This window comes from Bufo bufo, chromosome 8 (assembly GCF_905171765.1).
Source record: "Bufo bufo chromosome 8, aBufBuf1.1, whole genome shotgun sequence".
Classification (NCBI taxonomy): Eukaryota; Metazoa; Chordata; class Amphibia; order Anura; family Bufonidae; genus Bufo; species Bufo bufo.
The window spans coordinates 79,435,110-79,450,120 of NC_053396.1; the positions used below are offsets into that span (position 1 = coordinate 79,435,110).

The window sequence follows — 15,011 nt, forward strand, 5'->3', positions numbered from 1 at the left end:
TGACTGTGGTATCTTATGTGTACCCCCTGTATATTGTTCCTAGAGTCGCCACTGGATAGTAGCAGTGATATGCTGGTGGCAGCAGCAGCTATATGGTACAGAACATGATGGTAGTCAGGCAGACAGTGACATGATGGGGCACTGTCAGCAAGGACAGCTCTATCCATCGGTCTCAGCCAGAGGAGTGTGAAAATCCTCACAGATCCTCCATTTTGGCAAAAGTGATCGTTTGGGTGTCACAATGCACCCTGACATGGTGAAAACCCTCTCTGGGTTGATGACACCGGAGGCTGAGCAAAATAGAACACAGAGAACTTACTGGGCCAGTTTGGGCCGCTGTTCCAGTTTTCCTGCCTAGAAGCCCATGGGTTTAGGGAATACAGTATTCGCCAGGGAGTCCAAAGTCGAGGTAAGACTTAACCTGAGTGCCAATTTGCCTCAGCCTGTTGTGGTCCATAAATTATTTGCTCCATCATATTGATAATAATGAACTGGCTGCTGTGGTTTCTGCTGCTTGTGAGAATGTTGGGAGGTGGGTGATTACTGGAAGTGGAAAGGCTCCTCAGACACGTGAGAGCCAGTTGTCTGTTTACCGAAAGTTGTGGCAAGCCGAGTACACAGTGTTTCCTTGTAATTAAGTAATGAAGCCTCCTTTTTGGCAAGAGGAAAACATTCCCCCATTTTGCTTTGATAGTGAGGGTCAAAATGCATAGCTATCCACTAATTATCATACTCTGCTTCAAGTGAATGATATTCTTGTCAGTATTTAGGCAAGCAGTCCTTCAAGCTTGCCATTGTGGCCAGCATGCTGGATTACCTAATTCTGTCTGGCTTCGGCTGTCACTGACATTATTGATCATTGCTTCTCCACCACCAACTCCTTCTCTTCCTACAGTGGCAGCTCTTCATCCTCATCCTCCTTCTTCCTGGGACTTTCTATATGTGGGTCCCCAACAGCTACTGGGCAGCCAGCAAGATGAGTAAGCTATTTTTCTACTGCGCAGCCTAGCATCACAGAACATGAGCGTGCTGCTGTCAGTGCGCTCATGTTCCCTCAGCAGCACAGGGGAGAAGGAGTCACTCTCTCCATCCCCCTGTGCCGGTGCCACCAATGAGGAGAGAGGGGTGGAGGAGGGGTGGGCGCACTACGCCACCAATGAAAGTTAAAGGGAACCTGTCACCTCAAAAACGCCTCCCAAACCACCAGCATTACCTTAAAGTAGCCAGACAATAATTTTCGGCAAAGCCGGCCGAAGTCTAATACATGAGCCCTGACGTCTCTATTAACGTGCATGCACATTGCTGTATACCGCTGTTAGGCCTCTTTCACACTTGCGTTGTCCGGATCCGGCGTGTACTCCACTTGCCGGAATTACACGCCGTATCCGGAAAAACGCAAGTGTACTGAAAGCATTTGAAGACGGAACCGTCTTCCAAATGCGTTCAGTGTTACTATGGAACCCAGGACGCTATTAAAGTCCTGGTTGCCATAGTAGGAGCGGGGAGCGGGGGAGCAGTATACTTACAGTCCGTGTGGCTCCCGGGGCGCTCCAGAGTGACGTCAGAGCGCCCCATGCGCATGGATGACGTGATCCATGTGATCACATGATCCATGCGCTTGGGGCGCCCTGACGTCACTCTGAAGCGCCCCGGGAGCCGCACAGACGGTAAGTATACTGCTCCCCCGCTCCCCACTACACTTTACCATGGCTGCCAGGACTTTAGCGTCCCGGCAGCCATGGTAACCACTCTGAAAAAGCTAAATGTCGGCTCCGGCAATGCGCCGAAACGACGTTTAGCTTAAGGCCGGATCCGGATCAATGCCTTTCAATGGGCATTAATTCCGGATCCGGCCTTGCGACAAGTGTTCCGGATTTTTGGCCGGAGCAAAAAGCGCAGCATGCTGCGGTATTTTCTCCGGCCAAAAAACATTCCGTTCCGGAACTGAAGACATCCTGATGCATCCTGATGCATCCTGAACGGATTTCTCTCCATTCAGAATGCATTAGGATAATCCTGATCAGGATTCTTCCGGCATAGAGCCCCGACGACGGAACTCTATGCCGGAAGACAAGAACGCAAGTGTGAAAGAGCCCTTAGGTAGTTTTCAGCGGCTCAATTCACAGGCTCCTGGGTGTGAGTGCGCATCAGAACATTCACGTGCACAGCTGTCAATTAGAGGTGAAGGGGCAGGGAAAGGGTGTGTGGTTATCCTGACTTGAAGTGAGGAGCCACTGCCCCCTTGACTTCAAACTCTGCTGTTAGATAGCGCATGCAGGGGATTAAAGTTAGTTTTTCAAGATTTTGGTGCATCTGGCTGGAGGAGGAAAAAGATCCTTAGAAACATACTGCTGGCTACTTTAAGGTAATGCTGGTGGTTTGGGAGGAATTTTTAGGTGACAGGTTCCCTCGTTTAATACAAATACAGGTGCTGGCAGCAGAATCATATAGCCGCGATCAGCGGCAGTTAACCCCTCATATGCGGCACCTAAGGGGTTAACTGCCGCTGATCGCGGCTCTGCTGCCGGCACCTGTATTAAAGGTTAATTATGTATCATTGGTGGCGCAGTGCTCCCTCCCCCCCAGTATTAAAATCATTGGTGGCGCAATGCGCCCCCCCTCAATGCCCCAGTATTAAAATCATTGGTGGCAGTGGCCACAGGGTCCCCTCCTCATTGGTGGCAGTGGCAGATTATGATCGGAGCACCAGCAGTGTAATCCTGGGGCTCCGATTGGCTACTAAAGCCCTGGCTCCCTGCTGCTGTGTGCCCAAAGCACAGGGCAGCAGGGAGAGTGTGATGTCCTATTCACCCTGATAGAGCTCTATTAGGGTGAATAGGACAACGGTTTAATAGATCTCAGGTTCTAGCCCCAGAGGGGGCTAATAGTTATTAAATAAACAGTAAAAAAAAAAAAAGTTTAAAAAAGCCACCGAATTATTAGGTATAAATCACCCCTTTTCCCAATTTTACATGTAAAAATATAAACAATAAGTAAATAAACATATTGCCACGTCCTAAAACTCCAAACTATTAAAATATAAAAACAATCTCCTATGCGGTGAACGCCGGAACAGAAAAAAAAAATTAGTAAAAACTGTGCGATTCGCCATTTTTTGAAATGCGGAATGCACACGGCTTTTTGGGCGTTTTTTTTCCCCCCGTGGTATCAAATGGTATCGAGTATCGCAATACTTTTTTATGGTATCGAAATCAAATAAAAATTTGGGTATCGCAAAAAACCCTACAGGGATTGTGTTATTTCCCCCAAATGCAGAATGGTCATCATATTCAGGTCATTGTCGCTGACCACCTTACCCAATTGGAGTTGGCAGGTAGAAAGCTAGTGCGTTGTTTGTTGCACTTTAGCAAGTGATAGGCTATGTGGCTACTCTCTCCCAGGCCGATCAGTACTAGCATGACATGGCAACGCTACACTTTACACATATAATAGGAGGGAGGGGAAGTGGGAGCGATGCTCTGCCATGCTGCTGTTGGGAATGGGAGGATGTCCATGGAGGAGGACACTTGTTGCACTAGCTGGCAGCCACTTCTATTTTCCCATTGGATTAGGTGATGCCGCTGTATGTACTGAAATAGAGCTGTGGTGTTATGTTCATGTTTGAATGCCCAGGGCTTATTTTGATCCTGCAGATCATGCACACAACACACAATCATAATCAGTCTTCACTTTTCCTGCTACATTTTATCAGACTATGTTATCACATCATACTGCTGCTCACTTCTTGTTTGAAAAAGGCACCTGTGAGTGCCGAAACGCCGTGCGTCATATGAGTGACCAATAAATCTATCACCCGCAAAGATTTTTGGGAGTGACGGTTTTCTTTCATTCTTATGTTATCACATCATTCTGCTGTGACTGAGAGGAGGAGTAAGCCATCCAGTCCACAATCTCATGCCATTGGAATCCAGAGATAACTGCGGCCTACTACTACTACTACTACTACTGGCTGGATGGTTGGTGCTACCCACATTCTGACTGTGGGAGGACATGGCATGGGTCTTATGTTTTGCATTCTTCTGTTTTATTATGATGCCTTTAAAAAGTCAACAGTTTCATGTAAATAACACTGATTATTAAGTGGTACTAGCAAAATTGCAAGTGTATTTTCTGTAATTTAAAGGGGTATTCCCATCTGAGACAATGGGGGCATATCGCTAGGATGTAGTTCCCTTGCTGTCTTACATTTAGAGCATATTCTATGCCTAAACCAGGTGTAGAAAATGATAAATGAGACGGGCCTGCTGACCAATCTCATTCCACGGCCTTGCCCCCTTTTTCAGGCCTGGCGTGACCGGGGAAGAACTTTCAGATTCTGCTGCAACAAGGTGTACAACAGAATCTGTGCCAGATATACGTCACAAAAGTAGTATATATCTGTTCGTAAATTACCCCATAGGTGTTCAATATCACTGGAATAAAAGTGGCATTAATGCTATAACATGCTTTTGCTATAATGTAAAACATTTCATAACACAAACTGATATAATGCACAGAAAAAAAAAAGTGCAATTGCTCAGCAGCCTAATGCTATTGAGGTGATGTGCTAGCAACAAGCTAGCAATAAGTCTATGTAGAAACTTGGGGGCACATTTATTAAAACTCCGCCATCTGCACCTGAAATATGACTAAGTTAGACATATTTTAGAATAGTAAATGACCCCCTTGAAGTTTTGAAAAAATAAGCGGTCTCACTGCGTTTAACTTTACTGGTATAAAAATTGCGTTATTGCTATAAAATGCTTTTGCTATCCTTCTTGACCAGCACTGCCCAGGACTTTAAAGATGGAGGCTGCTTGCGAGTGCAGTGGGCACCCTAGCCACTGGGTGTCTGCTGTTTTATACAGCAAACACCTGCGGCAACTGTCCACAACCAGTTTTAACCCTTCAGATGCCTTGGTCAAATGGACGTCATCTGGACGTGAAAAATGTAAATGCAAAAATGTAAAAACCTCGAGGTCTGAAAGGGTTAATAATGTGGATATAATGAACTAGAAAAAAATTTAATTGCTCAGCAGCAGAATTCTATAGGATTGCTGTGTATTTCATAATATGGACTGATATAATGCACAGAAAAAATGTGTAATTGCTCATAGCAATAAGCCTATGAAGAAACTTGAGATTTTGAAAAATATAAGCTGTCTCACTGTGTTTAAAGAGCAGCTTTCACCACTCCTGTAATACCTGTTTAGTAGCTTCATGCATTCCCCGTGTAATAACAATTCTGGAGCATCTGTTCTTATGGCTCTATGTTGTCCCATTCATCTATTATTTCTACTAGAAGTTATTATGAATGAATTGCTAGCAGTCTGCAGTAAGGGTACAGAGGGGAGGTAACCAGTTGGGGGGGGGGGGGGGGTGTACCTGCACAGTCTGAAAATGGCAGCACTGATTGGATAGAGTGTGGATAGACTGTGCAGGGACACACCTCCAACTGGTTACCACCCCTCTGTACACTTACTGCAGATGGATAGCAATTCATTCATAACTTCAAGCAGTAATAATAAAGGAATGGTGAAACATAGAGCCATAATAATAGATGTTCCAGAATTATTACATGGGGAATGCGTCAGGAGTGTTGAAAGGTCTTCTTTAACTTCCCTGGTGTAAAATGGTGTTATTGATATATTGCTATAATGCAACATGTTTAATAACATGGATATAATGCACTAGAAAAATGTGCAATTGCTTAGCAGCAGAATGCTGTAGGGGTGCTGTGCTGGAAATAATCTGGCAATATGCCTATGTAGAAACTTGAGGTATTTTTAAGGAAAAAAAACTGTCTTTCTGTTCAAATGAAAAAATAGGTGATTGGTTTTATAAGAAAGAACTGTAGAATGAGGTTCACAGCAGCTATATTAAGCAGTATACCCAGCCCCTTATTCCCTCAAAGCTTTCCCTGTTCAACACAATTATTTATTTCTAATCTTCCCTATCATAAAAACAATAAACTATAAGCAGTAACTATTTTAACCCTTACATGAGAAAGAACAGCTAATTATAATGAAGTAGATGTGGATCATCTGTGTCTCTTGAACAGATTTAACTTGAGGTTACTCCTAAGAGCATTAACTACAGTAAGTTGCCATTCTAGTCTTTACCATTTAACCTCTGCACAAGGTGACAGGGTTAGGCTACTTTCACACTTGCGGCAGGACGGATCCGACAGGCTGTTCACCATGTCGGATCCGTCCTGCGGCTATTTCGGCGTGCCGCCGGACCGCCACTCCGTCCCCATTGACTATAATGGGGACGGGGCGGAGCTCCGGCGCAGCACAGCGAAAGCCGCCGGACTAAAAAGCCTGACATGCAGTAATTTTAGTCCGGCGGCCTTTCGCCGTGCACCGCCGTGCTGCGCCGGAGCTCCGCCCCCGTCCCCATTATAGTCAATGGGGACGGAGCGGCGGTCCGGCGGCACGGTGAAATAGCCGCAGGACGGATCCGACATGGTGAACAGCCTGTCGGATCCGTCCTGCCGCAAGTGTGAAAGTACCCCTAGGGTGAGCACTGGCATGCAGCAGCTCCCATCCTGGCCACCTCATATATGTGCTACAACGATAGCCACAACCCCTGGAAACAAGCAATGCATAATATAATGGAAAAATGAATCAAGCCAGCAATAGAGGCAATATGGACAACCACAATACATTCGTAGTGCCTTATATTAACTTTGTCTACATAATACATGCCATTTGCTGAAGTGAAAAAAACCCTTTAAGGGACCTTCCCCTTTTGAAAAAGGGTTTCTGTATGGTGATTGTCTGCCCGTGTATCTACTTCTGCCTATTCCTGAATACTTACCCTGAGCTCCTTGCCCTGCCTTTCAGACTGTTTCATGGATTGGCATGTATTCTGCCTGCCCTGAGCTCAGCCTGTTACTGACTATGAATTTTGCCTGTCTCTTCGCTGATATGCACCAGTATCTCTTGATCCTCTTGGGTCAACAGCTAACCACTCGGAAAGTACTCCAAGATGTAGTGGTCTGGTATGTCTCCTGCAGCGAAGTCCAGATCTCTGTATTGAAGTTAAATGGTAAAAACCAGGGCACCACCAAGATAACATCCTTAGGGGTAGCCCTAAGTCAATTCCAAATTGGTTGGCACATTACATTTTAAAGGGCTGAACTTATATATATTACTTATAATTTTTAAATATCCTTTTTAGTTTTTAGTTATCTTCCCTGCTTGCTGCTTACTATCAGTGAATAAAAACATTCTTGTTTGTCACTTTATATCCAGAGGAAGAAAATACTCAATACTTCTTAAAAATCAGTTTTTTTCCAGTCATACAGGTTTGGTGATAATGTTTGACTTTATAGTAGAATTGATTGAACCACAGGGAAATAGCACATATTGCCCATTGTTATACTCACAGAACAGTTATACACTCTTGAAAGACAGAGTCACGGATGGTATGCATTTGATTTCCTTCCAGGTCCCTACAAACAAGAAAACTAAGATTTAGCATAATGGGGTTTTATACAGCTAATAACAGTCCAATATGCTGCCATTATGTAGATTTAAAAGGTACAATAAACCATAACTGCTATGGTGGTAATGTGGAGATGAATGTACATGAATGACTGAGTTTGTCTTATATTCATGTTTTGAGAATTATGTTGCTCATGCACAATAACTATATCATATTTCTTTTGTGATCACTTTAGTACATTAGGAGGAAGTTGACACACACTGGTAAATGGACCGGCTAGTAACTCAGTGGATATCAGCTTTTTAATCCCTTCAACTAATCTAGACCACCAGGGAAATTAACCCCTAGACCTCCAGGAAAATTAATCAGTAGCCACCTGATTATCTTCCTCACTGCCATAAACCACTTATTAAGTTAATCCATAGACTAACCAGAGACATAAGCCCTTCACTACACTTAACTATTTTTATAATATTCAGGCACTATTATTCAGGAAATACAGCGCTTTGGTCACTATTTAGGCAGTGCATAGCAGTGTTATTTAGATATCACAGAGTATTTTATATTGGAAGGGTATGTTGTCAGTGGCTTGCAGGGGGGAGACCTGTGAGGAGGATGGGAGCGGTAGTGGTGGCACAGAAAGGAGTAGCAGTGGTTCACAGTGGCTCTCCTCACTCTGGCCCTTCCTGAGGCCATGCAGCAGTGAATGGAGTGTGTACCCTTTCTTTCCTCGGGGAACATCCTGGAATTTTGGGTTCTCCGATCTGGGGGTAGTTTGTTGCAATTGTCAGAGTGCAAGGCAGGAAGGAAGGTGCAGGGCCGACGAAAGTAAGGAGTCAATGATCAGTCCAGTTTGGTTGCAATAAAGTCTCTCTTTACTGAATAGATAATGGTAATAGTAGTTCATACAGCAGCAAAGGCACAGTTCTGCAGTATGTTACAGAATATGCTTCTCCCGATAGTTGTGTATAGGCAGTAGCAATGATGGCAACAGTAGTCCTCCCGAGTCCTACTCTAATAACACTTTGTAATCTTTTCAAATAAAAACGGTGTGGAATTCTATCATTTACCCCTTCTACAATTCCCAGGTTGTGGGACGTAGATCTAAGATTTGTATGGCCAGTCCATTTCAATGTGTGGTGGGTGCTGAAGGCCACTAATCCTTTCCAGAAACAGTAAAGTCTTAATGTCATAAGTGAGCAGTACCCTACTATCTGAATCCAGTGGCCTTGATAGTTTTAAGCCTTCTATGGATTTATGTTCTCTTTCCTTCCGGTCTGAGGAATGGTGTTCCCTGGATGAAGCTTCTCTTTGGGCCTACTTGGCAGGAGCTCAAAGATGTAGATCTTGTTTCTAGCTCTGCTCAGCTAAGACTCTCTAACAAACCAGAAGAGACCTTTCAGCAGTGATCCACTGGGTCACTGCACTGTATACCACTGTTAGTTAAGTTGCTGTATGGAACTGTAATTTCAGCAATAAAACATGCAGTTATTTGGAACCACACTGCATGGCCATAGCAGGTAAATACTCACTGGTAAGGAATTTATTAACTGTATGACAGTAACACTTGTGCATTGCATGGTACACAAAATGTTTTACTGGATCCGCACTATTGAAATCAGGCAGAGTTCCTGAGGTCCAAGTATGTTTCTTTGTTGCAGGAACAGGACACAAACTTAATTCTTCACCCTGATGTCATTCGGCCTCCAGCTCCGTTCATACTGCTCCAGCAGATCTCAACCAATGCATAGCAGGATGTGCAAACACCCTTGATTAAAAATAAATCACATAGTATAGGTCTGCAAGAGCAGGGTCCGCAAAGACACTTTTAATTACTTACAAAACAGAATCTTTGGTAACAGCATATAAAATATAGTCCAGATTGCCCTACCCAGGTTTCGCTTCGCTTCTTCAGGGGGCGCACACTGACGAAGCGGAGTAAAACCTAAGTCTGCTTTTGCAGACCTATACTATGTGATTTAATTTTAATCGAGGGTGTTTTCACAGAGAATCCTGCTGCTTGTTGGTTGAGACCTGCTGGAGCAGTGTGAAGGTTGCTGGAGAGCGAATAACATCAGGGTGGAGAATCATGTGTGTGTCTTGTTCGTACAACAAAGAAACATACTTGGGCCTCAGAAACTCTGCGGATTTGGTAATGTTTTTATTTGTGTGAAAGTGGGAATACAGACCTATTCCTGTGTTGGATGCTACAGCATCGAGAACAGAAACTTTTTATCTGTACATAACATGTTTTGCTTTGGGGTACCAGCAAAATGTATGCACAGGACACTAAAGACGGGTTTACATGCACCAATCAGAAAGCCAGTTGTCAGGAAGGAAGCAGATCCTGACAGTCGGATGCTTGTTAGGAGAAGGAGACTGCTGCATTTACATGTAGCCATCTCCTTCTCAGTATAAGGCCTCATGCACACGACAGTTGTTTTTTGAGTCCGCAAATTGTGCGTCCGCAAAATTTGGAACCACACTGCATGGCCATAGCAGGTAAATACTCACTGGTAAGGAATTTATTAACTGGAACCAGATGCGGCATCCGTTTTTTTTGGAGGATCCGTTTTTTTCCACAGATTCCTTGTAATAAATGCCTATCCTTGTCCGCAAATGTGAAAAAAGTAGGACATGCACTATTTTTTTTGCTGAAGGGAAACACAGACAACGGACGCGGAACACAAACGGATAAACTATCAGCATTTTTTTGAGGACCCATTGAAATTAATGGGTCCCCATCCTATCCGCAAAAAAAATGGAACGGAGGCCAAGAAAAACAACTGTCGTGTGCATGAGGCCTAAGGACGAGGGATTGCTATTGCGATTGCTTGCCCTCATACAGCTGCACTGTTTCTGGGCAGCAGATCGCTATTTAGACAGCACAATTGGCTGCCCAAAAACGATAATTGGTGTGCCTGCACGAACAACAGGATCACCCGATGAATGAGCGTTTCGCTTTATGTGGCTTTAGTTTTCCCTCAGTGGCTTAATCTTTTTTGTTGTATGTTGTGTTCAGATAAACATTATTTTTATCTCTGTAGTAGTTCAATATGATAAGTTGGATCTTTCGTTTCTAGATACTGTAATAATCTTTTGTCTGCAGTAACAAGGATGTCTGTCTATTATCAGGATGTGTGCCTATTGAGATGACAATATTTCTGGAATATGCAAATCAGACCCATGTAATAACATTTGTTAACTTCACTTTTAAGTGGTGAGCCTCGGCATAATATACTAATAATATCACAAACACCAAATGGATGAGGCAAGTATGATTTTTTATTATTTTTTTAATTTTAAACTTATTAATGTCAGATGTCGCGATCAGCATCTGAGGGATGCAATGATTTTCAACAAGAAATTGGATTTGTTACAAATTAATTTGTCATGAATCACTATAAATCAAGTATACCCAGGCCACCTAGTGTGAAGGCTTGGAAGTTAACCTGGCATGGCATGTGCCATGGCCGCCGGATGTCTGTTATTTTAAAGAGCAGACACCCCGGACTTTTAACCATTCAGATGCCATTACACCATACCAGCAACAGCTCCTGTTTGGTCACCATCTTATATGGCACCTAGTTTTTAGTCTCCTGTCCCTCATGGCAATAATCCAGCATCCACATTTGATCCATTCACCATGTTCTGCCCATCTGGTTTTAACCCTAATACATTTTGAAAGCAAAATAACATTAGGTTCATAGTATAGAGAGATCTCATACCTTATGGGGCGATCCACATGGGCTACCATTTTGTTGTACTGCACATTGACGAAGAATTTGTTTAAAAGTTGTAGTGGCTGTCAGAGTGACGCAGAATAAAATGGTCGCTAACAGAACTTGTTAGCTAGGAATTATGAATTTGGGTCTAATTTCTGACCATAAAAGATTGCAATAACGATACAGACTAATTTTTTCGCTAAAAGAACATATTAGCTACAATGAATTTGGTTTCAGTTGGTAGAACGATTTGTCTCGTTCATTCTGAAAACCGATGAGACTCCTCCGTACTAAGCAGTTATTTGACCCCAGGTGGTCAAATAACCAGTAACAACAGCCCCTGTTTGTTCATCATCCTATAGGGAAGCTAGTTTTCAGTGTCCTGTCCCTTGTGGCAATAATTCAACAGCCATGTTTGATCCACCATGTTCGGCCCATCTGGTTTTAACTCTAATACATTTTGGAATCAAAATACCATTAGGTTCATAGCATGGAGGGATCCCGGACCTTATGGAGGGATCCACATGTGTTAAAATTTTGTTGCACTGCACAGTGATGTAGAATTTGTTTCAAATTTGTTGTGGCTGTCAGAGTGACACAGAACAAAATTTTTGCTAACGGAACGTTTTAGCTAGGAATGATGAATTTGGGTCCAGTTGGTGGATCAATTTGTCTGGTAATACAGTCGTAGTTCTGACCATAAACAATTGAAAAATAACTTATAGCTACAATGATTTTGGGTCGAGTTGGTAGAGCGATCTGTGTGTTTTTTTCTGATAACTGATGAGACGTGCAATGTAGTTATTTGACCCCAGGCGATCAAATAACCAGCAACAGCCCCTGTTTGGTCTTCATTTTATATGGCAGCTAGTTTTCAGATGGTCCCTGTCCAACCTCTTTGAAGGACAGGTGAAGTTCAGCAATAACAGGACTGTGATGCCCTTTGATGTCTGTGACTGCATGCATGCTACACTGAAGGGATTGCTGTGTGTCTACCTGTCTCTGACAGGTGCAGATAACCCCCTCAACACCATTCGTCATAGGGATTGCAATAATTTTTTTGCTAAAAGATTGTATTAGCAATGATGAATTTGGTTACAGTGCGCAATTGAGCAGGGTGAAATATTACACCGTACTGCAATATGGACACAGTGTAACTGTGTCATGCCCCGTCCTGGCGGTGTGCGGAGGTCGGCCAGAATAGCAGCACGAGTTTAGTGTTTTGTTTTGGAGCCGTGCTGGATCTGCCTCCCATCAGGTGCACTGGGTGGGGTTATGAGTTTAAATAGCACTCCACCCCAGTGCTCTGAGCGGATTATATTCATCACTTTGGTCTTGGAAGCTAGAGAGGAAGGTTGTCTGTTCCAGCGCAGAGAGATAAGTGTGGTTTCTTGTTTGATTGTGTGGTATCATCTCTCCCATCCAGGTTCTGTGCGAGCAGGCTGCTCCTATTTCCCCTCTTCAAGATCTCAGGGAATTTAGGGTGTTTCAGTCCAGGCATGGGGACACATCATACCTACCATTAAGGTCTGCATGTGAGCTGAGCATTGCAGGGAGAGAGGTCAGGGATAAGTTAGGAGGTGACCCTTCCCCTGCCTCTCGGCTAGAGCCTGGTTGGTGGTTTAACTGTTAGTCTGTGTGCACGTCCGCCGTGACATTATAATCCGCCCAAAACTCTGACTGTCATTGCTCAGCGGTTTTGTAATGGCGTCAATTGAGGCATTAGTTGACCGCATGCAGGGGCTATCCCTAGAGGTTGCAGAGCTGCGTGGTTCGGTCGCTCGGTGTCAGAGTGCTCTGGCATCAGGAGGAGGTCAAGTTTGTGTGGAGCCTAAAGTGGCTCTTCCTGATTGATTTTCAGCGGGTACGGATCACTTTGTCCGTTTTAGAGAGTCCTGCAAATTGTACTTTCGGCTGCGTCCATCTTCATCAGGTGATGAGGGTCAGAGGATAGGAATAATTATTTCTCTGCTTAAAGGGGGCGCGCAATCCTGGGCCTTTTCTCGGGCCCTCCGGTCGGTGGAGGAATTTTTTAAGGCTCTGGGATTGATCTACGATGACCCAGATCGTGTCTCGATGGCAGAGACGAGATTACATAATTTATTTCAGGGGGAACATACTGCAGAGGCTTATTGTGTCGAATTCAGGAGATGGGCTACTGAATCAGAGTGGAATGATCCTGCGTTACGTAGCCAGTTTTGTCAGGGGTTATCCGAAAGACTGAAGGATGCCCTTACTTTTCATGAATACCCAGACTCTTTGGAGAACGCCATGTTGTTAGCAGTACGGCTAGACAGATGTATCAGAGAGAGGTATAGGGCTTCTCCTGCACGAGGTATCCCTTCTGTGAGTGGTTTCGTCTCTACTGCCTCCCCGGGTGATGTTACAGGTAACGCGGGGGTAGCGGAGGAACCCATGCAATTGGGTCAGATTTCTTTCCATTCGGATAGTAGAGACTTTAGGAAATCGCACAAATTATGTTACTATTGTGGAAAGAGTGGTCATTTTGTTTTTGCTTGTCCTTATGTTAAACCACAGGTGGTAGAGAAAAAGAAAAAAAACAACTTCCCTGACACTTGGTAGCATGAAGCATGGTATGCAAGCTCCTTGCAGTTCCCGTTTTCTCCTTCCAGCTATGGTGGCGCTGGAGTCAAGAAATGTTTTTTTAGAGGTGTTCCTTGATTGTGGTGCCGGTGTAAACCTAATTGACTTTCTTTTCCTTCAAGATTTAGGACTAAGTACTTGCACTTTAGAGAACGAGATTCGTGTTTTTGCAATTGATTCTTCCCTTCTTTCTCAAAGAAGCCTTACTCACATTGTTCATGGTATTCACTTAAGGGTGGGTGATTCACATGTGGAAATTTTTTGTTGTCTTGTCTTGAAGGATTTGCCAGCTCCTATAGTTTTGGGGTTGCCATGGTTGACTAAACATAACCCAATTATAGACTGGCAAGCGAGACAAATCATCGGTTAGAGTGAGTTTTGTTCGGATAATTGTTTTGGCACTTCTATCTCTGGTGTGTCCACTTCGGCTTTACCTCCGTATCTCTCAGATTTTGCTGATGTCTTTTCGGAGGGTGGGGCTCAGGAATTGCCCGTCTTTGTGATTATGATTGTCCAGGCAATCTCGTCCCAGGGGCTAAGTTACCAAAGTCTCGGCTTTATAACCTTTCCCAACCCGAAAGAGAGGTCATGCGAAAATATATCGCCGAGAGTTTGGCAAAAGGGCATATTAGACCATTTAAGTCTCCAGTGGCAGTGGGGTTGTTCTTTGTGAAGAAAAAGGATGGATCACTGAGACCATGTGTTTGGATTTCCGGGAATTGAACCGTATTACAGTCCGGGATCCATAGCCCCTGCCTTTGATCTCTGACCTTTTTGATCAGATTGTTGGAGCCAAGGTGTTCTCCAAGTTGGATTTGAGAGGGGCCTACAATCTGATCAGAATCAAGGAGGGGGATGAGTGGAAAACGGCCTTCAATACGCACGAGGGTAATTTTGAGAACCTGGTTATGCCTTTTGGGTTGACGAACGCGCCAGCAGTATTTCAGCGATTCGTCAATGACATTTTTCATCATTTGGTGGGGAGGTTCATAGTAGTTTACCTGGATGATATTTTAATTTATTCTCCTGATCTGAAGACCCATCAGGATCATGTGAGACAGGTTTTGACGATCCTTCGGGAGAATAAATTATATGCTAAATTGGAGAAATGTTTGTTTGCGGTGCAAGAGCTTCCGTTCTTGGGATACCTGCTTTCTGATTCTGGTTTTCGTATGGACCCCGAGAAGGTCCGGGCGGTTCTGGAATGGGACCGACCAGAAAATCAGAAAG

The 15,011-nt window shown here is 44.0% G+C and overlaps 1 protein-coding gene across 1 annotated transcript in view; it reads right to left on the minus strand.

The window, feature by feature from the left end:
* Positions 1 to 15,011, minus strand: part of LOC120978062 (relaxin receptor 1-like) — a 455,454-nt gene that overhangs the window by 300,276 nt on the left and 140,167 nt on the right. The window contains exon 10 of the mRNA XM_040406299.1: positions 7,394 to 7,459. Within this exon, the coding sequence (XP_040262233.1) occupies positions 7,394 to 7,459 (66 nt within the window). The remainder of the gene's footprint in view (positions 1 to 7,393; positions 7,460 to 15,011) is intronic.